This window comes from Pseudorasbora parva, chromosome 13 (genome assembly GCF_024679245.1).
Source record: "Pseudorasbora parva isolate DD20220531a chromosome 13, ASM2467924v1, whole genome shotgun sequence".
Lineage (NCBI taxonomy): Eukaryota > Metazoa > Chordata > Actinopteri > Cypriniformes > Gobionidae > Pseudorasbora > Pseudorasbora parva.
Genome location: NC_090184.1, coordinates 1,203,098 through 1,225,156, shown reverse-complemented (window position 1 = coordinate 1,225,156; position 22,059 = coordinate 1,203,098). Strand labels below are relative to the sequence as shown.

General features: G+C 41.8%; 2 protein-coding genes across 6 annotated transcripts in view; both read left to right on the top strand.

The window, feature by feature from the left end:
• The window catches only part of bsna (bassoon presynaptic cytomatrix protein a), a 57,853-nt gene extending 52,947 nt beyond the window's left edge, over window positions 1-4,906 (top strand). For 4 of the 5 annotated variants that reach the window (XM_067412891.1, XM_067412890.1, XM_067412893.1 and 1 more), the window contains one exon: window positions 521-4,906. The gene's annotated coding sequence lies outside the window, so the exon portion shown is untranslated. The remainder of the gene's footprint in view (window positions 1-520) is intronic. The other variant, XM_067412889.1, reaches the window with a different exon arrangement.
• Window positions 4,907-11,967: 7,061 nt separating this feature from the next.
• Window positions 11,968-22,059, top strand: part of LOC137038382 (acylamino-acid-releasing enzyme-like) — a 47,218-nt gene continuing 37,126 nt past the window's right edge. The window contains exons 1-8 of the mRNA XM_067412886.1: window positions 11,968-12,050; window positions 12,357-12,486; window positions 12,803-12,929; window positions 14,091-14,178; window positions 17,108-17,183; window positions 19,738-19,829; window positions 19,908-19,979; window positions 20,722-20,859. Coding sequence (XP_067268987.1) covers window positions 11,985-12,050; window positions 12,357-12,486; window positions 12,803-12,929; window positions 14,091-14,178; window positions 17,108-17,183; window positions 19,738-19,829; window positions 19,908-19,979; window positions 20,722-20,859 — 789 coding nt within the window. The 5' untranslated portion in view covers window positions 11,968-11,984. The remainder of the gene's footprint in view (window positions 12,051-12,356; window positions 12,487-12,802; window positions 12,930-14,090; window positions 14,179-17,107; window positions 17,184-19,737; window positions 19,830-19,907; window positions 19,980-20,721; window positions 20,860-22,059) is intronic.

The window sequence follows — 22,059 nt, the reverse complement described above, 5'->3', positions numbered from 1 at the left end:
AGTAGTTTCAAGCATCCCAGTGCAGTGAGATAGACGCTCCTCTGAGGGCACCGGATATTATCTGTGATTTTACAAAACCTGTCGGCGAGTCAAAATTGGTCCTAAAATCGGGCAGTGTGAACTCGGCATTAGGGAAACATGTTTGAAAATTTGGTAACACTTTATTTTAGGTTTCAGTTATTAACTATTAACTAGTGTCTTATTATCATGCATATTCCTATGATATTGTCTGTTTATGAGCACTTCTAAAGCTCATATTAATGCCTTATTCTGCATGAGCTTATTCTACATCCCTTAATCCGACCCAATACCTAAACTTAAACGCTACAAAAACTACCTTACTAACTATTAATAAGCAGTAAATTAGGAGTTTATTGAGGCAGAAGGCGGAGTTAATAGTGAACATGTGTTCCCCATACTAAAGTATTCCCGAATATAGTTATTATTTTCATATTTGATATTTGAAATGTCTGCCATTGGATTGTAATGCCGTCTTTGTATTCATATTGTTCTTCTTCAGATTATTTGGGAACTCTGTATCTGTGTTCCATCCGAACAACATGAGGAAGCTTCCCGGCCTACGGGACACAGAAGAAGAAGAAGAGCGATGACTCCAGTCGCACACTATCAGAAAAACACGCCGGTCGATAATAATGCCAACATTTAATCTGCGCATTAACCTCACAGAGAAGTGTGATTCTCCTGGAAAAACGCTCTTCACTCCCCTCTCAGGAACGGAAGACATCGCCAACACTTAGAAAAACTTCATAGGTTTTTCCTCAAGGAAAAAGAAGAGAAAAAAAAGAAGGAAAATCATGAACATGGTTACTGTAACACATCTCTATGCTACGTCCTTTAACTCTACATTCCAGAATGAAGAAGAAAAAACAACAACAACCTGTGTTTGTTTGAGTCTTTTTATGTTTTCCTTCCTTCTCTTGCTATGTGCTATAAAAGTGTAAAGTGGACTGGGAATGCATGTGATCCAAGACCTTACACTGTTCACGATATCAGCGAGAGAAGGAGCGTATGAAGAAGAGGACGGCTCCGCTCATCCCCAACGCAGGCTCTGGCCCATCAGGTCTTTTTTATTCACCGTCCTTCCCAAAGTGTTCAGAAATCGTCCTCAGGCAGCAGATGGGGAGTTTTACAACAATCGTACGGTACTGGCCAGCTGGAATATTGTGCATTATCTTTTTCTTTTTGTCGCCTTACTATATGTTTGTAGATATTTTTCTATATCACAGTTTCTATTTATTTTAATTTTCGCATTGTTTGTATATGGAAAAAGTTTATTTTTGAATTTTTAAATATTACGTTTATTCATTGCTGTTGAATCATTGTTTACATTTGTTTTTGTTCATTTTTATCCGTTTAAAATGAGATCAAAAGCAATAGAGGATGGTGGACAGTCGGTAAAGAGCACAATCGTCCGATGTTTTTACAGTCGCGGTCAGGAGAGTGTGTTAACCTGTAATATATCTGTCATTAAATAAGTGATGCTCAGTCTCTCACGATTACACGTTAGGTGTCAAAGCCATGAGAATTTTTTATTCAATAACGGTAATAATTAAGAAAAACTGGTGGGAGAAATAAGGAGGTGTTTAGTGGAATGGTGGATCTTTTAAGCAAGTAGAGATTGCATGTTTAAAAAAAAAAAGACAAAATATTGATATTGCTATATGTTCTAATGGTACGTGTGAATGATTTTGGATGTGTGTATGTATGCATCTACATTATCATTGAATCAATCAATCAATCAATCAATCAAAAAAAAAAAATTCTGATCAACAACGAGACTAAGAAGACTTTTAATTTCAGACCTTCTATGCAATGCATTTCTCCGCTGAGAGAAACACAAACTAGTATTGAAACGAAATAAAACACCGAATCGGAGAGTTCGCAGCTTCACAGATGTTATATTAGGGGCTGGGTTGTTTGTGGAAGAGAAGCTGTACTGTAAATACTCCATCTGAATGGACATTTCCTTCCCCATATCTGTGGCATGTCTCCCACTGTTGGAACCGATTAGCCATAGCGGTTAACACGAGCGCCAATCATTTCTCACGGTCCACGGATGGACGCTAGATGGAAGATGATGCGGACACTCCAAAAAATGCTGGGATAAAAACAACCCAAGTTGGGTTGGAAATGGACAAACCCAGCGGTTGGGTTAACTGTTTGCACAATGTGCTGGGTAGTTTCATTTAACTAAAATGACTGTATGGCTGGCTTAAAATGAACCCTAAATAAAATACTAGAGGCAACAAAAATAATCAAAAGTGAACACTTATATAATAATAAGGAATTTAATTAAATGTTCACTCTTTAATTATTATTCATTAAAGGCATTAATGATGTTAATTTGGTAAACATATTAATACATGTTAATTTCCAACATACTTTAGGTTCATTTTAAGCCAGCCATACAGTCATTTTCAAACAATAGTTGAGTTATATAAAACTGGGTTCGCTGAGTTAAAACAACTCAAGCGCTGGGTTAAAACAGCCCATTCACTGGGTTAAAAGAACCCAACCACTTGGTTAAAACAGCCCATTCGCTGGGTTAAAACAACCCAATCTCTGGGTTTAAACAACCCAATCTCTGGGTTAAACAGCCCATTCGCTGGGTTAAAACAACCCAATCTCTGGGTTTAAACAACCCAATCTCTGGGTTAAAATAGCCCATTCACTGGGTTAAAACAACCCAATCTCTGGGTTTAAACAACCCAATCTCTGGGTTAAAACAGCCCATTCACTGGGTTAAAACAACCCAATCTCTGGGTTCAAACAACCTAACCGCTGGGTTAAAACAGCCCATTCTCTAGGTTAAAACAGCCCATTCTCTAGGTTAAAACAGCCCATTCGCTGGGTTAAAACAACCCAATCTCTGGGTTCAAACAACCCAATCTCTGGGTTCAAACAGCCCAACTGCTGGGTTAAAATAGGCCATCCACTGGGTTAAAACAGCCCAACCACTAGGTTAAAACAGCCCAACTGCTGGGTTAAAACAGCCTAACCACTGGGTTAAAACAGCCCAACCACTGGGCTAAAACAGCCCAACTGCTGGGTTAAAACAGCCCATTCACTGGGTTAAAACAGCCCAACCACTGGGTTAAAACAGCCCAACCGCTTGGTTTAAAACAGCCCAACCACTGGGTTAAAACAGCCCAACCGCTGGGTTAAAACAGCCCAACCACTGGGTTAAAACAGCCCAACCACTGGGTTAAAACAGCCCAACCACTGGGTTAAAACAGCCCAACCGCTGGTTTAAAACATCCCAAACGCTGGTTTAAAACAGCCCAACCACTGGGTTAAAACAGCCCAACTGCTGGGTTAAAACAGCCCAACTGCTGGGTTAAAACAGCCCAACCGCTGGGTTAAAACAGCCCAACCACTGGGTTAAAACAGCCCAACTGCTGGGTTAAAACAGCCCATTCACTGGGTTCAAACAGCCCAACCACTGGGTTAAAACAGCCCAACCGCTGGGTTAAAACAGCCCAACCACTGGGTTAAAACAGCCCAACCGCTGGTTTAAAACAGCCCAACCTCTGGGTTAAAACAGCCCAACTGCTGGGTTAAAATAACCCATTCACTGGGTTAAAACAGCCCAACCACTGGGTTAAAACAACCCAACTGCTGGGTTGAAACAGCCCAATTGCCAGGTTTGTCCCTTTTCAACCCAACTTGGGTTGTTTTTAAAGCAACATTTTTTAGAGTGTGGCTGCCTATTGGTGCAATACCTAAATATAATGATATAGTATATGAGGAGGTTTATATTGGAGAAATCTGGTCTTAGATGATCCTTTATGCGATCATACAGTAATATCTGTGTTCAGAGGAAACACAGACTACAGATTTTCAGTTATATTCGTTTATATATATCAGGATATATTTATTTTTTCAAAAGGAAGTTTTAAATAACTATACCAAAATGTAGTAAATCATATTTTATTAAACAGATAAATATGTAAATGGAAGAGAATGTATATGGGCAGCGGTTATATAGGAGCGATGTGTGAGAATCACCCAACGGAAGCTGTTTGTACTGCCTGCTATATGAACTATATTAGCTATCATTCTGCCCGGCGGCTCAGAGGTTTCTTTTTTATTGTGCATGTGTGTGTCTGATCCTTTTCACCTCAGGAAAGCATAGACTTAATGCACCAAGGGGAGATATATGCAGAGCTATAAGGGCTTAACTACAATACCAAGAAAGCCATTCATTCCGACACCCTAGGTTTGATTCATTAGACTTTTGACTGTGATGTATGTCAGGGAAAGCAGATCACCTGCCATTATATCTGTGGGATTTATTTCTTCACTCATCGTGCATTATGATCCTTTTTACTGCGTTAGAAAACAATTACTCTTGTAGGAGTAAATTAGAGGCACAAAGAAAGAAACACACACAAACAGGTCACTGTCACTCGGGCAAAAAGGAAATAATCCGATGAATTAGTGTTTATAAAGTATCCTGAGAAGTGCATGGGCCTTAGGCGTCCCGTCCCGTCCCGATCCTCCGCTGCTCAGAGCACTGGCAACCATTTCCACGGTTAAGAACACATGAATATATCTGTAAAACATGTAAATTGTACTATACTTCTGCACACGAAACATTCAGAGCAAGGTGTAAAATGACCTGTGGCTTTGTGTAAATTAAGTCTAAGAAAAAAATGGAGCATCACGACATCAACAGAAACCAAATAAACACATAAATATTCCAATAAATCACACTGTGTATGTGATCGGCTCATGTGGACTGTTTGGAAATGTAAAAAAATAACAAAAAAATTGTATTGAGACATTTTTGGTCTATGGTCTATACTTGTTGTGATTGTAAAAGACTCTTTAAAAAAGAGACACGGCTTCCATTTAATTTGTGGATGGGGACAAAAAAAGACAACAGGTGGTGGAAAAATAAAATAAGTGTCCATTGACTGTTGTGAGAGCATATCCATATACCCATTGTAAAGTGTGTGTTCGTTTCAGTGTATACCTGTAGTAGGCTTGATGTAACGTCATGTTGTGTGATGAAAGTAATAATGACCCTCCGATACAATCAGGAAAAAATAAAAGAGGATTTTAAAAACTCCTGACTCGAAGTGTGCTTTACACGCCATCACACACACAGATATACAGCGGCTCGTCTGATCAGAGCCAGAATAAACGTGTGCTGACAGAACACACACACCTCAGCATCACAGAACACACTCTTTCTCTACAAAACACACTCTTTCTCTACAGAACACACTCTTTCTCTGCAGAACACACTCTTTCTCTGCAGAACACACTCACCTCACCATCACAGAGCACACTCTTTCTCTGCAGAACACTGTAACAAGTTCGATATAGTAAGGAAGGAAGAGGACACAGGGGTCGGCTGGACTGTTGATGCGTATCTTTATTTTCTCTTTCTCAATGTCAATAACACACTTCTTCGTGTGTTCTCAGTCAAACTCCTAAGCAACAATAACTTCCGGTTCGCGGCACTTCCGGCTTCAGTCTCTGCGTTCTCGCACCAACAGTCCGACTCTCTCTCTTCCTGGTCTCCGGTTCCGCTGGTGTTTTATCCCGTCTCCGCGCGCATTACTGGAACAAGAGACAGGTGTTATTGATCTGCGTCCAACCCACTCACTTACCGCTCGTCCCGCGGCCCTCTCTCCCGCTGCAGACCTCGCTGAACCACGCCCCCCTTGCCACAAACACACTCTTTCTCTACAGAACACACTCTTTCTCTGCAGAACACACTCTTTCTCTACAGAACACACTCTTTCTCTACAGAACACACTCTTTCTCTGCAGAACACACTCTTTCTCTGCAGAACACACTCTTTCTCTACAGAACACACTCTTTCTCTACAGAACACACTCTTTCTCTGCAGAACACACTCTTTCTCTGCAGAACACACTCTTTCTCTACAGAACACACTCTTTCTCTACAGAACACACTCTTTCTCTGCAGAACACACTCTTTCTCTACAGAACACACTCTTTCTCTGCAGAACACACTCTTTCTCTGCAGAACACACTCACCTCAGCATCACAGAACACACTCTTTTTCTGCAGAACACACTCTTTCTCTCCAGAACACACTCTTTCTCTCCAGAACACACTCTTTCTCTCCAGAACACACTCTTTCTCTACAGAACACACTCTTTCTCTCCAGAACACACTCTTTCTCTGCAGAACACACTCTTTCTCTACAGAACACACTCTTTCTCTGCAGAACACACTCTTTCTCTGCAGAACACTCTTTCTCTGCAGAACACACACACCTCAGCATCACAGAACACACTCTTTCTCTGCAGAACACACTCTTTCTCTGCAGAACACACTCTTTCTCTGCAGAACACACTCTTTCTCTACAGAACACACTCTTTCTCTGCAGAACACACTCTTTCTCTACAGAACACTCTTTCTCTGCAGAACACTCTTTCTCTACAGAACGCACTCTTTCTCTGCAGAACACACTCTTTCTCTGCAGAACACACTCTTTCTCTACAGAACACACTCTTTCTCTCCAGAACAAACTCTTTCTCTGCAGAAAACTCTTTCTCTGCAGAACACACACACACATCAGCATCACAGAACACACTCTTTCTCTGCAGAACACACTCCTTCTCTACAGAACACACTCTTTCTCTGCAGAACACACTCTTTCTCTGCAGAACACACACACCTCAGCATCACAGAACACACTCTTTCTCTGCAGAACACACTCTTTCTCTGCAGAACACACTCTTTCTCTGCAGAACACACACATATCAGCATCACAGAACACACTCTTTCTCTGCAGAACACACTCTTTCTCTGCAGAACACACTCTTTCTCTACAGAACACACTCTTTCTCTACAGAACACACTCTTTCTCTGCAGAACACACTCTTTCTCTGCAGAACACACTCTGTCTCTGCAGAACACACTCTTTCTCTCCAGAACACACTCTTTCTCTCCAGAACACACTCTTTCTCTGCAGAACACACTCTTTCTCTACAGAACACACTCTTTCTCTCCAGAACACACTCTTTCTCTGCAGAACACACTCTTTCTCTACAGAACACACTCTTTCTCTACAGAACACACTCTTTCTCTGCAGAACACACTCTTTCTCTGCAGAACACACTCTTTCTCTGCAGAGCACACTCTTTCTCTGCAGAACACACTCTTTCTCTGCAGAACACACTCTTTCTCTGCAGAACACACTCTTTCTCTACAGAACACACTCTTTCTCTGCAGAGCACACTCTTTCTCTACAGAACACACTCTTTCTCTGCAGAACACACTCTTTCTCTGCAGAACACACTCTTTCTCTACAGAACACACTCTTTCTCTACAGAACACACTCTTTCTCTGCAGAACACACTCTTTCTCTGCAGAACACACTCTTTCTCTACAGAACACACTCTTTCTCTGCAGAACACACTCTTTCTCTGCAGAACACACTCTTTCTCTACAGAACACACTCTTTCTCTGCAGAACACACTCTTTCTCTGCAGAACACACTCTTTCTCTACAGAACACACTCTTTCTCTACAGAACACACTCTTTCTCTGCAGAACACACTCTTTCTCTGCAGAACACACTCTTTCTCTACAGAACACACTCTTTCTCTGCAGAACACACTCTTTCTCTGCAGAACACTCTTTCTCTGCAGAACACACACACCTCAGCATCACAGAACACACTCTTTCTCTGCAGAACACACTCTTTCTCTGCAGAACACACTCTTTCTCTACAGAACACACTCTTTCTCTGCAGAACACACTCTTTCTCTACAGAACACACTCTTTCTCTGCAGAACACTCTTTCTCTACAGAACACACTCTTTCTCTGCAGAACACACTCTTTCTCTACAGAACACACTCTTTCTCTCCAGAACACACTCTTTCTCTGCAGAACACTCTTTCTCTGCAGAACACACACACCTCAGCATCACAGAACACACTCTTTCTCTACAGAACACACTCTTTCTCTGCAGAACACACTCTTTCTCTGCAGAACACACTCTTTCTCTACAGAACACACTCTTTCTCTGCAGAACACACTCTTTCTCTACAGAACACACTCTTTCTCTCCAGAACACACTCTTTCTCTGCAGAACACTCTTTCTCTGCAGAACACACACACCTCAGCATCACAGAACACACTCTTTCTCTGCAGAACACACTCTTTCTCTACAGAACACACTCTTTCTCTGCAGAACACTCTTTCTCTGCAGAACACACACACCTCAGCATCACAGAACACACTCTTTCTCTGCAGAACACACTCTTTCTCTGCAGAACACACACACATCAGCATCACAGAACACACTCTTTCTCTGCAGAACACACTCTTTCTCTACAGAGCACACTCTTTCTCTGCAGAACACACTCTTTCTCTACAGAACACACTCTTTCTCTACAGAACACACTCTTTCCCTGCAGAACACACTCTTTCTCTGCAGAACACACTCTTTCTCTACAGAACACACTCTTTCCCTGCAGAACACACTCTTTCTCTGCAGAACACACTCACCTCAGCATCACAGAACACACTCTTTCTCTGCAGAACACACTCTTTCTCTGCAGAACACACTCTTTCTCTACAGAACACACTCTTTCTCTGCAGAACACACTCTTTCTCTGCAGAACACACTCTTGCTCTACAGAACACACTCTTTCTCTGCAGAACACACTCTTTCTCTGCAGAACACACTCTTTCTCTACAGAACACACTCACCTCAGCATCACAGAACACACTCTTTCTCTGCAGAACACACTCTTTCTCTGCAGAACACACTCTTTCTCTGCAGAACACACTCTTTCTCTACAGAACAAACTCTTTCTCTCCAGAACACACTCTTTCTCTGCAGAACACACTCTTTCTCTACAGAACACACTCTTTCTCTGCAGAACACACTCTTTCTCTACAGAACAAACTCTTTCTCTCCAGAACACACTCTTTCTCTGCAGAACACACTCTTTCTCTACAGAACACACTCTTTCTCTGCAGAACACACTCTTTCTCTACAGAACAAACTCTTTCTCTCCAGAACACACTCTTTCTCTGCAGAACACACTCTTTCTCTACAGAACACACTCTTTCTCTACAGAGCACACTCTTTCTCTGCAGAATACACTCTTTCTCTACAGAACACTCTTTCTCTGCAGAACACACTCTTTCTCTGCAGAACACACTCACCTCAGCATCACAGAACACACTCTTTCTCTGCAGAACACACTCTTTCTCTGCAGAACACACTCTTTCTCTGCAGAACACACTCTTTCTCTACAGAACACACTCTTTCTCTGCAGAACACACTCTTTCTCTGCAGAACACACTCGTTCTCTGCAGAACACACTCTTTCTCTGAAGAACACACTCTTTCTCTGCAGAACACAACCTTTCTCTACAGAACACACTCTTTCTCTGCAGAACACACTCTTTCTCTGCAGAACACACTCTTTCTCTGCAGAACACACTCGTTCTCTGCAGAACACACTCTTTCTCTGAAGAACACACTCTTTCTCTGCAGAACACAACCTTTCTCTACAGAACACACTCTTTCTCTACAGAACACACTCTTTCTCTGCAGAACACACTCTTTCTCTGCAGAACACACTCTTTCTCTACAGAACACACTCTTTCTCTGCAGAACACACTCTTTCTCTGCAGAACACACTCACCTCAGCATCACAGAACACACTCTTTCTCTGCAGAACACACTCTTTCTCTGCAGAACACACTCTTTCTCTGCAGAACACACTCTTTCTCTACAGAACACACTCTTTCTCTGCAGAACACACTCGTTCTCTGCAGAACACACTCTTTCTCTGAAGAACACACTCTTTCTCTGCAGAACACAACCTTTCTCTACAGAATACACTCTTTCTCTACAGAACACACTCTTTCTCTGCAGAACACACTCTTTCTCTGCAGAACACACTCTTTCTCTGCAGAACACACTCTTTCTCTACAGAACACACTGGGTTAAAACAGCCCAACTGCTGGGTTAAAACAGCCCATTCACTGGGTTAAAACAGCCCAACTGCTGGGTTAAAACATCCCAACCACTGGGTTAAAACAGCCCAACTGCTGGGTTAACTCATCCCATTCACTGGGTTAAAACAGCCCAACTGCTGGGTTAAAACAGCCAATTCACTGGGTTAAAATAACCCAATCTCTGGGTTAAAACAGCCAATTCGCTGGGTTAAAACAGCCCAACTGCTGGGTTAAAACAGCCCATTCACTGGGTTAAAATAACCCAATCTCTGGGTTAAAACAGCCCATTCGCTGGGTTAAAACAGCCCAACTGCTGGGTTAAAACAGCCCAACTGCTGGGTTAAAACAGCCCATTCACTGGGTTAAAACAGCCCATTCACTGGGTTAAAACATCCCATTCACTGGGTTAAAACATCCCACTCACTCTGTGTTAAAACATCCAACCACTGGGTTAAAATATCCCAGCCGCAGGGTTAAAACAGCCCAACTGCTGGGTTAAAACAGCCCATTCACTGGGTTAAAACAGCCCAACTGCTGGGTTAAAACAGCCCATACACTGGGTTAAAACAGCCCATTCACTGGGCTTAAACAGCCCAACTGCTGGGTTAAAACAGCCAATTCACTGGGTTAAAATAACCCAATTTCTGGGTTAAAACAGCCCAACTGCTGGGTTAACACAGCCCATTCACTGGGTTAAAACAGCCCAACTGCTGGGTTAAAACAGCCCATTCACTGGGTTAAAACTGATTTAAATCAAATGATTCAAAACAAAATGAATTTCACCATTTTGAAGCCAAAATTCGTGTGATTTCTGAAGAACTGAGTAGGAGATCCAAAATTTTACAAAGTAATTTGTCAACACAACCAAAGCGTTTTAGCATTTATTGAGCTATATATTACATATGGATTTAAATGCCAGTGTTTTGCGATTTAAACTGGCAGTGGCAGTCGTCAATGCTGATGGTTTATATTAATTTGTGGCCATATGCTGCATAATACTGAATCCATGCAGACTGTACACAACAGGCATTAATAATGAATGATCTGGCTTCGGTTCATAACCTAAATATAACTGGGCCTGAAGCCATTATAGTACTTATTATTATATGGTCTTTCATTAATTTTATAGTATAACAAAGGTATATTATGCTATTTCACAAGAAACATATGTTTCTGAATAATATGACACAATGTATAATCAGGGCCGCATTAAGTCTGGGGCCCCTGGGCTTTTACCTCCTGAGGGGCCCTTCATCCATTGGACCTGCTTAATTAATCGTTAAAAGTTATGGTCCCACCCCTTTTACCCCACCAGTTGGCAACAAGTGACTGTTAAATATGCATTTGTCATTGAATCATTCTCAATTTGATTCAATCTTTTTAATCACAAAGCCTTTTATTTTATGGGAATAAATGGTATTTAAAAAAATCCAAATCTATAGGTCTGTTATATAAAATACACAAATATAAGTGAAAAAAAGCGCATTTCCATAAGGTACTTAAAGACACCATTGAATAGGAACTAAAATGTGCTTTTAAAATATTATTTTATATTATTTTTTTAAAAAAATTTTTAAATACAGAGATAGTATGTTAAAAACACATTTTAGTTCATATTCATGGTGTCTCAAAATGTTCTTAAGATTATAGGAAACGTGTATGATAAGGCCTATTTAATTACATGTAGCCTATGCAGAATCTTTTGTATCAACGTTGCCATACATAAAAATACTTTTCTATTACGAGACATTGCTGTCACAGTGGCGGAGCCAGGATTTTTTTTTATAGGGGTGGCCAGGCAGGGGTCAGCAACCATTATACGGTATAATCACCCGATTAATAATGTGTGCCAATGATAAAAACAAAATAAGTCCCTTGAGTGATATAAATAATAGCACGTCATCGCCTCTGACCAATGAGAGGCGCGGCCCATGGCTCCGCCCTCTCAGCTCCTCTGACCAATGAGAGGCGCGGCCCGTGGCTCCGCCCCCTCAGCTCCATGTTTACTCGCAGAATTCCTCTCCAGCGACTCTTTTCTTCACACTGCGCTGTCATGGGCTCAAAGGTACAGATAAACCACTGACACACCGCTTACAGCTGCATCCTTACCACACACACACACACACACACACACACACACACACACACACACACACACACACACACACACACACACACACACACACCTCAACAGCCTAAAAACAGCTCAGTGTTATTCTGAGCACTTCCGCGTCACGTGCTCTGAGCTGATGTTCAGTTAAACACGCACATGTTCTGTGAATGACTAGTATATTCAGTGTGTGTGTGTGTGTGTGTGTGTGTGTGTGTGTGTGTGTGTGTGTGTGTGTGTGTGTGTGTGTGTGTGTGTTAGGTGCTCCGGGAGCCGGCGGAGATCGCTCAGCTGTACCGGGATCAGTGTCGCTTCCCCGCCTTGTGTCGCGCTGACGTGGGTCCGGTGGTGACGTCACGATACGGCGGACAGTACTGCAACATCTACACAGGTGTGTGTGTGTGTGTGTGTGTGTGTGTGTGTGTGTGTGAGACAGTGCTACAACATCTACACAGGTGTGCGTGTGTGAGGCAGTGTTACAACATCTATACAGGTGTATGTGTGTGTGTGTGTGTGTGTGTGAGAGAGTGAGACAGTGCTACAACATCTTCATAGTATTACAAGCATATCAAATCAGCTTAACAGAAATTCATAATGTTAATGTTTATAATTCCTTTTAGCCTACATTGATAGTTTACAGGTTAAAGCAACGCTACAGATTACAAATGTTAATAGTACTCTCTCACACATGACGCTGTGTTTTTCAGAGTGGACTCAGCGGGATTTGGAGAGGACTGAGAGTGTGAAGTTTTGTCGTCAGTATATTGTGTTTCATGATGAGACGTCTGTGGTGTACTCCGGCCCCTCGGGAAACTGCACTGAGATCAAGGGAGAGTAGGTTCATTATAAATCATCAAGAAAACATACACTATATTGGCAGAAGTATTGTGCCGCCCCTCCAGATCCCTGTGTTCAGGTGTTGGATCTCTTTATGGCCACAGGTGTATAACTCCAGCTCTCGGCCTGCAGACGCTTCTACACACATTAGTGAAAGAATGGGTCGCTCTCAGGAGCTCAGTGAACTCAAGCGTGGGGCCGTGATAGGCTGACACCTGTCCAATAAGTCCATTCCTGACATTTCCTCACTACTAAATATTCCACGCTCGACTGTTAGTGGGATTAGAACAAAGTGGAAGCCATTGGGAACAACAGCAACTCAGCCCCGAAGTGTTAAATCCCAGAGCGGGGTCAGCGCATGCTGAGGGTCACAGTGCGCAGAAGTCTCAAACTTTCTGCAGAGTCAACAGCTCCAGACCTCCAGACTTCTGTGGCCTTCAGATGAGCTCAAGAACAGCGGAGAGAGCTTCATGGAATGGGTTTCCATGGCCGAGCAGCTCATCCAAGCCTTACATCACCAAGAGCAATGCAAAGCGTGGGATGCGGTGGAGTAAAGCAGCCGCCACTGGACAATTTCATGCTCCTGACTTTGTGGGATCAGTTTGTGGACGGCCCCTTCCTGTCCCAGCATGACTGCGCTCCAGTGCACAAAGCGTCGCTCCATAAAGACATGGATGAGGAGTTTGGTGTGGAGGAACTGGACTGGCCTGCACAGAGTCCTGAGCTCAACCCGATAGAACAGCTTTGGGATGAATTAGAGCGGAGACTGAGAGCCAGGCCTTCTCGTCCAACATCAGTGCCTGACCTCACAAATGAGCTTCTAGAAGAATGGGCAAAAATCCCCATAAACACACTCCTAAACCTTGAGGAAAGCCTTCCCAGAAGAGCTGGAGCTGTTAGAGAGGGTGGGCCGACTCCATATTAAACCCTACGGATTAACAATGGGATGGCATTAAAGCTCATGTGCATGGAAAGGCAGGCGGCACAACACTTTTGGCATTATAGTGTATATAAATGGAGGGTTCACCCACATAATTCGATTTTTCCAAATTAAGTCACACAAGTTTAAAACACCATGTAAAAAAGATCAAACCTCTGAGATGTGTGTGTGTGTGTGTGTGTGTGTGTGTGTGTGTGTGTGTGTGTGTGTGTGTTCAGGCTGCTCAGTGTGGATTCCCCATCCGGCGACATGAAAGCTGTTCTGAGAGAAAGCAGCATTAAAGGAGAAGACAAGCACTTCCTGGAGGTCAGATCATTTACCCACGATACCACCACACCTTATGGATTAATTAATTAGGTCTTATTTAATTCTATAAACTATATCACTGATCTGCCAACAACATGATAAATTAAAATAAGCTGATAACATCACTGTTTTCTCCAGAACAACTGTACAGCCAAATCACATTTTATGGCAATATTGTCCTGTTTAACACTGTGAAGCTGCCTTGAATCAATCGGCATTGGAGAAGCGCGATATAAATAAAGCTGATTGATTGACTTCACACTGGGGCTGTGGTCATGCAGCCCTAACTGTAAAATTACAATACATTTAATAATATTCTATTTACTTTTATTTAAAGGGTTAGTTCAGCGATAAATGTAAATAGTGTGATGAATTCCTCCTGTGGTTGTCCAGCCGTCAGACCTCCGCTCATCTTCACACACAGATGAAGATATTAGTGTTGAAATCCGATGGCTCAGAAAGGCCTTCATTGACACCAATGTCATTTCCTCTCTCAAGACCCATAAAGGCACTAAAGACGTCGTTACAAAGCCCATCTCACTACAGCGGCTCTACAATCATTGATGAAGAGGCCAGAATAGAGTTAGTGCGCAAAAACACTAAATAACGACTTATATAGTGATGGCCGATTTCAGAACAAAGCTTCGAACCGTTATGAGTCAGTGAATCGATTCATGATTCGGATCGTGAGTCAAACTGCTGAAATCACGGCAGCGTCCGAAAACCTAGCCAGCTGACTTGTAGCCTTATCAGGCAATGGCTTGTAAGGCAGCGTTTTATGCATGAAGGCACCTCTCAAAACTGATTTCGGACAGACTTCTAAGGCAGTGTAACAGTTTAATGATCTACTTCATAATAGAGAGAGCTCTGGTGAGAACTAAACACATATTTAATTACTACAGTAGTAATATCTTGTTAGAAATGACATCAGAAGTGGAAAATGCTGGTTATTAACATACAATTACACACAAACTGACCAGAAAGCACAACTTTCGGATGCCATCTTTTTTTCCCAGCTCAACGGTCACTGAATGTAAAGCACAGGATTGTGGGATATCAAAGGCAGCGAAGAAAACATGTACCTGCCTTCAAAACTCGATCAGATGAAGGTTTCTCAGGAGGCAGGGAGTGAAGCTAACATTAGATTCGGACTTGGTTTAATGCCTTCCTGCCTTCAAATGTGTCCTCCGAAGGCAGCATTTTCCAGGTTCAGACGCGGCCCACGTGACTCTGGCGATCCGAATCATGAATCGATTCACTGACTCATAACCAGAGGTGTAGTGGTAAAAAAAGAGGTGGGTAAACTATAAATTCTGGGTGACTGCATCGTGGTCACGGTAAGGTGGGCCACTGCCTACCGGTGTATGCAGCCCGATCTCACGGCAATTCATACTAATACGAGGTGGCTAATATGAGCACATATGAGAGAACACACTAGAACATATTCACATTAAACAAGCTGGAATCAAAGAATTTGACTGTTGTCTTAAAAAATTACTTAAGCCGACTAATCGATTATCAAAATAGTTGTCAATTTCAGTTTTTGCCAATTGCTAATGAGGCGGGTGCAGATTAACGACAGAAGGATGAATTTGGTGCCACATATTTTAATTTAAAGAAAACTCAGTTTCTGTAATCAACAGAAGAAAGACAATATAAGTTGGACTGTAGTTTCCACAAGTGTAGCCTAATGGCTGCCGACATTAACAGACGATTTTGCTAAACTATAAAAACAATAAAACCAAAAATGTTCTATTTGAACACAAAATACACTGCATCATTACAGCTTTATTACAGGGTTTCGACATGCTCTCTACATTAAACCAGCTGCCTGTGATTAATTAATATCACAACAATGTCCAGAGTGCCTCTTTGTCCATTTGAAAAGTGATTGAAAAGTGTCACAAGCTGATTAAATATACTACAAATGGATAATTGTCATTTTGAAAATTTCTGGATATCCATTTTTGAATCTTGGTTGCGTGTCGTTCATGAATGATTCGTTCATTTTGAACGACTCTTTAATATGACTCGGGACTACCGAGTTGTCTCAGAGAGTGATTCGTTCATTTTGAACAAATCTTTATTATGACTCGGGACTACCGAGTTGTCTCAGAGAGTGATTCGTTCACTTTGTTTTGACTGCACGTGCGCATTACGCAACATATGGGTTCTGATTGTTCTGATTCTGAATCGACAGGTGAGATCCGAGTCTTTTGTTCTTCCTGTCAGTCCCATAGAGACGGGAAGAGAAAAGATTGGTTCATTTTGCTGAACGAGACTCAAAGATCCGAGTCAGTAAAATGATCCGAACTTTCCACTACTCTCACTGACAGTTGCAGCACGATATGAAAGACAACCAATGAAAATGAACAATATGAAACTAAAACGACACAAGCTTAAATTAAAATGGCTTAGGAACTGTAGGCTTTTTAGAAGTGGATAAACTCTATTTAGAGGTGGATAAACGCACTTTGGAGGTGGGTAAACGCTATTTCTGAATTTTGGGAGGTGCGTAAACGGCGTTTACGTGCGTTTATCCTCCACTACATCCCTGCTCATAACGGTTCGAAGCTTTGTTTTGAAATCGGCCATCACTATATAAGTCGCTATTTAGTTTTTTTTACACACTAACACTATTCTGAGATGGGCTTTGTAACGACGTCTTTAGTGCCTTTATGGGTCTTGAGAGAGGAAATGACATTGGTGTCAATGAAGGCCTTTCTGAGCCATCGGATTTCAACACTAATATCTTCATCTGTGTGTGAAGATGAGCGGAGGTCTGACGGCTGGCCAACCACAGGAGGAATTAATCACACTATTTACATTTATCGTTGAACTAACCCTTTAAAGAGCGATCTGTCCCCCTGTTGGTCCCATCGCAGTCAGTCAGTGTGTAACCGCGATCTTTTCCACTCTCTCTGTCTAGATCTGGCACAAGAACAGGAAGCTGAAGTGTCTTAATTTGACGACTCTCAACAAACACGGCAAAGTGTATGAGGATGGTAAGAGGAAAACATTTATCTCGATAGGAGAGGGTCATTACTCTTCAGCGCTGAGTCCATCTGCTGGTCAAAAGAACAAACAGCCATCGGTTTCACATCTGCAGTGCTGAGCAGCCACATGGCTCTCTTAGATGGCACAGATCACATGCTTTAGTGCTTAAGGCGAAATAAGGATTAATCTTTGATACAACGCTTCTATCTTGCTAATTGATTTTCTGCAACGAGTCAAATGTAAGTTTACCACAGTTCAGGTCATTTTGAATTGTAACTTTAATTGGACACACATACTTTTGCCCTGCCCTGAATGTGTTCATTCACCCAACAGACATTAATGCCGCCTTCACGTGCTCTGGGAATTATCGTAAATACGAGTTTCCTAGGTAAAAATTGCACATGAACGCCCTCGCATTTCAAAATTTGAATGGCATGAGCTCATAATCACGACTTCAGAAGTGGGAATTATCAAGTTTCCGATAGCACATAAAGGCGGCATTACACACGATAGAGCTGCACGATTCTGGATAAACTGAGAATCGATTTCTTTTTGTGCAAACAGATCAAGATTCTCACCCCAACTAAATAAAAATAGCATGCTCTAACAAAATGTTAATTGCTGCAGTATATTTAAAAAGTAAAAAAAAAACTGTTGAGTGAATTATTCAATGACTCATAGGGCCCTATTTTAACGATCTGAAACGCAAGTGTCAAAGCGCGGAGCGTAAGTAACTTTGTGGGCGGGTCTCAGCGCTGTTGCTGTTTTCCCGGCGGGATAAATGGCTCTTGCGCCCGGCGCAAATCTAAAATGGGTTGGTCTGAAGTAGCTTCATTATTCATAGGTGTGGTTTGGGCGTAACGTGAATAAACCAATCAGAGCGGCATCCAGCATTCCCTTTAAAAGCAGCTGCGCAAGTTCCATTATGGATCGCTATTATTATGGCGTATTTACCAGGCGCACGCCAGGAGCGGTTCACAGCCGAGGAGACTGATGTTCTTGTAAGAGCAGCCCTTACGAAACAAAAATATATTGCAGTATATTGGAAAATTTCATGCAATACATTAGGCAATATATTCACATATATGGGAATTAATATTTATATCTTTCAATATATTGCAATATATTGAAAGCGGCAATCATTTGTATATTTTGCAATATATTACATGAATATATAATATATTTTATAATACCATCAATATATTATTCCATATATTTACAATATATTAAAATATATTTCAAGTAATATATTGGTAAATATATTTTCCTTTCGTAAGGCAGTGAAAGACAGAGGAGTTGTGTTGTATGGGGATGGAGAAACACCCACAATAGCGTCGGTTAAACAGTTTTTTTATTTTTTCAGTCGATTTTTTTTCCTGGTTCTTGACGGACAGACCAATTTGTCAGATGTCCTTATATATTTATATATATATATATGTCTTGCCACTATTGGGCAAACAGGTCTGATCCTTAATTACTACAATACGCCTGAATAATTTGTAAGCTAGATTTATGCCTATTTTTTCACATCTTCGTGGCACACCACAATGTGTTAATATTTGTTTTAGTGTAACAATTTATGATTTGCAAAAATAACTGTTGCATCTGTGTAGATTTCATGAGCAGAGTGTCTGCGCGTTGTGCACGCTATACATTATGGTCAAGCATGGCCCTTAAAATAGCATAATGAACAACGCGCAACGCGCCGCTGACTTTAGACTGGGTTTTTTCTGGTCAGTGGCGCAACTGTTTAATGGAACAGCAAAATAGCTCCAGTGATTGTTTGCGCCGGAACACGCCTTCTTTTTTGCGCTGAACCGCCCAGGGAGCGCAAGTTCATTCACTAGTTTAGCGATGTGCTTCTGTGGAGGGAAAAGCGCGCTCTGCGCGGATGCAAAATAGGAATGACACATGCGGCGGTGTACAAAGTCAAATGCGCTGGGTGCAAGATAGGGCCCATAGACTTCACTTGTTTTATTACCGGATGAATCAGTGTTTTTGAACAAATCTCTTGGGTGAATGATTCTGTGGCTCAGTCTTAAAGACTTCACTTGTTTCATTACTGGATGAATCAGTGTTTTTGAACAAATCTCTTGGGTGAATGATTCTGTGGCTCAGTCTTAAAGACTTCACTTGTTTCATTACTAAATTAATCAGTGTTTTGGAACAAATCTCTTGAGTGAATGATTCAATGACTCACTCATAAAGACTCCTCTTGTTCCATTATTGGATGAATCAGTGTCTTTGAATGAGTCTCTTGAGTGAATGATTCAATGACTCACTCATAAAGACTCCTCTTGTTCCATTATTGGATGAATCAGTGTCTTTGAATGAGTCTCTTGAGTGAATGATTCAATGACTCACTCATAAAGTCTAAATCGTTTTCAATGAAAATCTTTAATTTTTAAACAGCTTATTTTCTTTTGCTAGTTGGTGGCAGATTCCATTAAGGTTTCGCCTTATTCTAAAGCAGCTCACAGCAATTCATAGGAAAATTACATTTAACTCACCTAATGGGTGGTCGTGAACACATAATGAGGGTCATGTGCTCTCTGTTCTCAGATCAGTTCGGCTGTATGGTCTGGTCTCATTCAGAGACTCACCTCCTGTATGTTGCTGAGAAGAAACGACCCAAGACAGAGTCATACTTCCAGGTTTACAGGAAACACACACACTTTGGAATGATTCTGGAGTGTGTTCTTTATCTAACCTCACTTTATCCTGAACTGCAGGGGCTGGAGACGGGTGTGCTCGCTGATGAAGAGGACGGCATCAAGACGGACAAGAAAGAGGAGGCGGTCCTGGTAAAAGTTTGGCATCACATATGCCGTCTGCTCCTACTTTACTTTGTGTTATGCCCCGGATCCCAATTCACACCCTATCCATACTAAATAATATTCGAAAGTAGAACTATCATGTCCCAAATCGTAGTATGCTGAAAAGAGTATGCCAAAGAGACTTATTATTCCGGTCAGAATTCGAAGTGCGGATCGACGCACACTCTAACGGCTGATATTACCCTTGGACGAGGGTTCGATTAGAACTACAAACGCGGATAAAAAGCGTTAAAAAACTACAAACATGACGGATGTGCGAGTCAGACGAGAGAGGTTAGGTAAAGGTTTGAGTGATCAACTATCCGTATTTAACCTGACGAATATTTATTCAGTGTTGTCCACATTATATTTCACCTGCAGCAGCATTGTGAACTTTTGTAATGACGTTTGGCCGTTAACTTTTAAATGCATCATTATATTTAGACTACAAACACATGAGGAGAGTCTCTGCATTAAAGACACACACATGGCAGATCAACGAGCGACTACATTTCTCTCCGATACGGTAGGAGATTAAACTGAATGTGGAGGATTTGAACTGTGACGAATCTGTTAAAGATCCCAAAGATTGCATACTCTTCTACGACACACTCAAGAGTTTACTTTTAGTACTTTTAGGTCGTAGTATAAGTAGGCGAATTGGGATGCAGCAATGTTTTTAATTTGCATTGTGTTGATGTGTGTTCGTGTGTGTGTGTGTGTGTGGCAGGGGCATCAGTTTGAGTATTATGAAGACTGGGGTGAAGCGCTTGTGAATAAAAGCAGCCCGGTTCTCTGTGTTCTGGATATTGAAGGCAGCAACATCACTGTTCTGGAGGGAATACCCACAGACATCTCTCCTGGACAGGTACAGGACCAGTCTGAGTTTGAACATGAGTTCAGATTGATATCGTGCTTATTTTGACGTATTTTATATTGATTTAAATGGAAATAAGCTTTAAAGGGTAAGTTCCCCCAAAAATGTATATTCTGTCATTAATTCCTCATGTCGTGGGACACACTTCTCTCTCTGACAATCCCATGGACGAGTCTGGGTTTGGCGTTTGCCAGGAGAACGAGATTCGCCTGTCTGCATTGTGCCAAGTGTAAAGTTTGGTGGAGGGGGGGGTTATGAAGTGGGGTTGTTTTTCAGGGGTTGGCCCCTTAGTTCCAGTGAAAGGAACTCTTAATGCTTCACCAAGACATTTTGGACAATTTCATGCTCCCGACTTTGTGGGATCAGTTTGTGGACGGCCCCTTCCTGTCCCAGCATGACTGCGCTCCAGTGCACAAAGCGTCGCTCCATAAAGACATGGATGAGGAGTTTGGTGTGGAGGAACTGGACTGGCCTGCACAGAGTCCTGAGCTCAACCCGATAGAACAGCTTTGGGATGAATTAGAGCGGAGACTGAGAGCCAGGCCAACATCAGTGCCTGACCTCACAAATGAGCTTCTAGAAGAATGGGCAAAAATCCCCATAAACACACTCCTAAACCTTGAGGAAAGCCTTCCCAGAAGAGCTGGAGCTGTTAGAGAGGGTGGGCCAACTCCATATTAAGTTTATAGAGTTTATAAATGAGGCAGTATGTGGAGGATGTGATATTTTGGTCTTATTTCCAGTATAACACATTTGGATTTATTCAAAATTTTGTTTCGCTTTAGTTGGGGCACTTTTACATGTGAGGGCATTTTACTGTGCTGTACTTTACTGACAGTCAGCGTGGTAAATCCCTGTCTAAGATGTGTCTATTCTAAGCAGCACACTAGTCTAGACCCACATTATATCTCATCTGAAAGCTATGAATGAGGATTGACCTATAAGCTCAATAGATGAGGTCACACTAAAGCACATTATTCTCCATCCAGGGTTTTTAGAGCTTTTGTTCAATAAAAGGCATTTGAAATTAAGACCAACCAACCAACTCACCAAATATGGATGAAAATCAAGCGTGGCTGGTAGTGCTGTCAACTCACTGGCCAATTTGACGGGTTATAATTCATAAATTACATTCATAAACATGGCATGGCTGTCAGAAACCCTCCCTTAGGAGCTTCCAACAACAGCAAA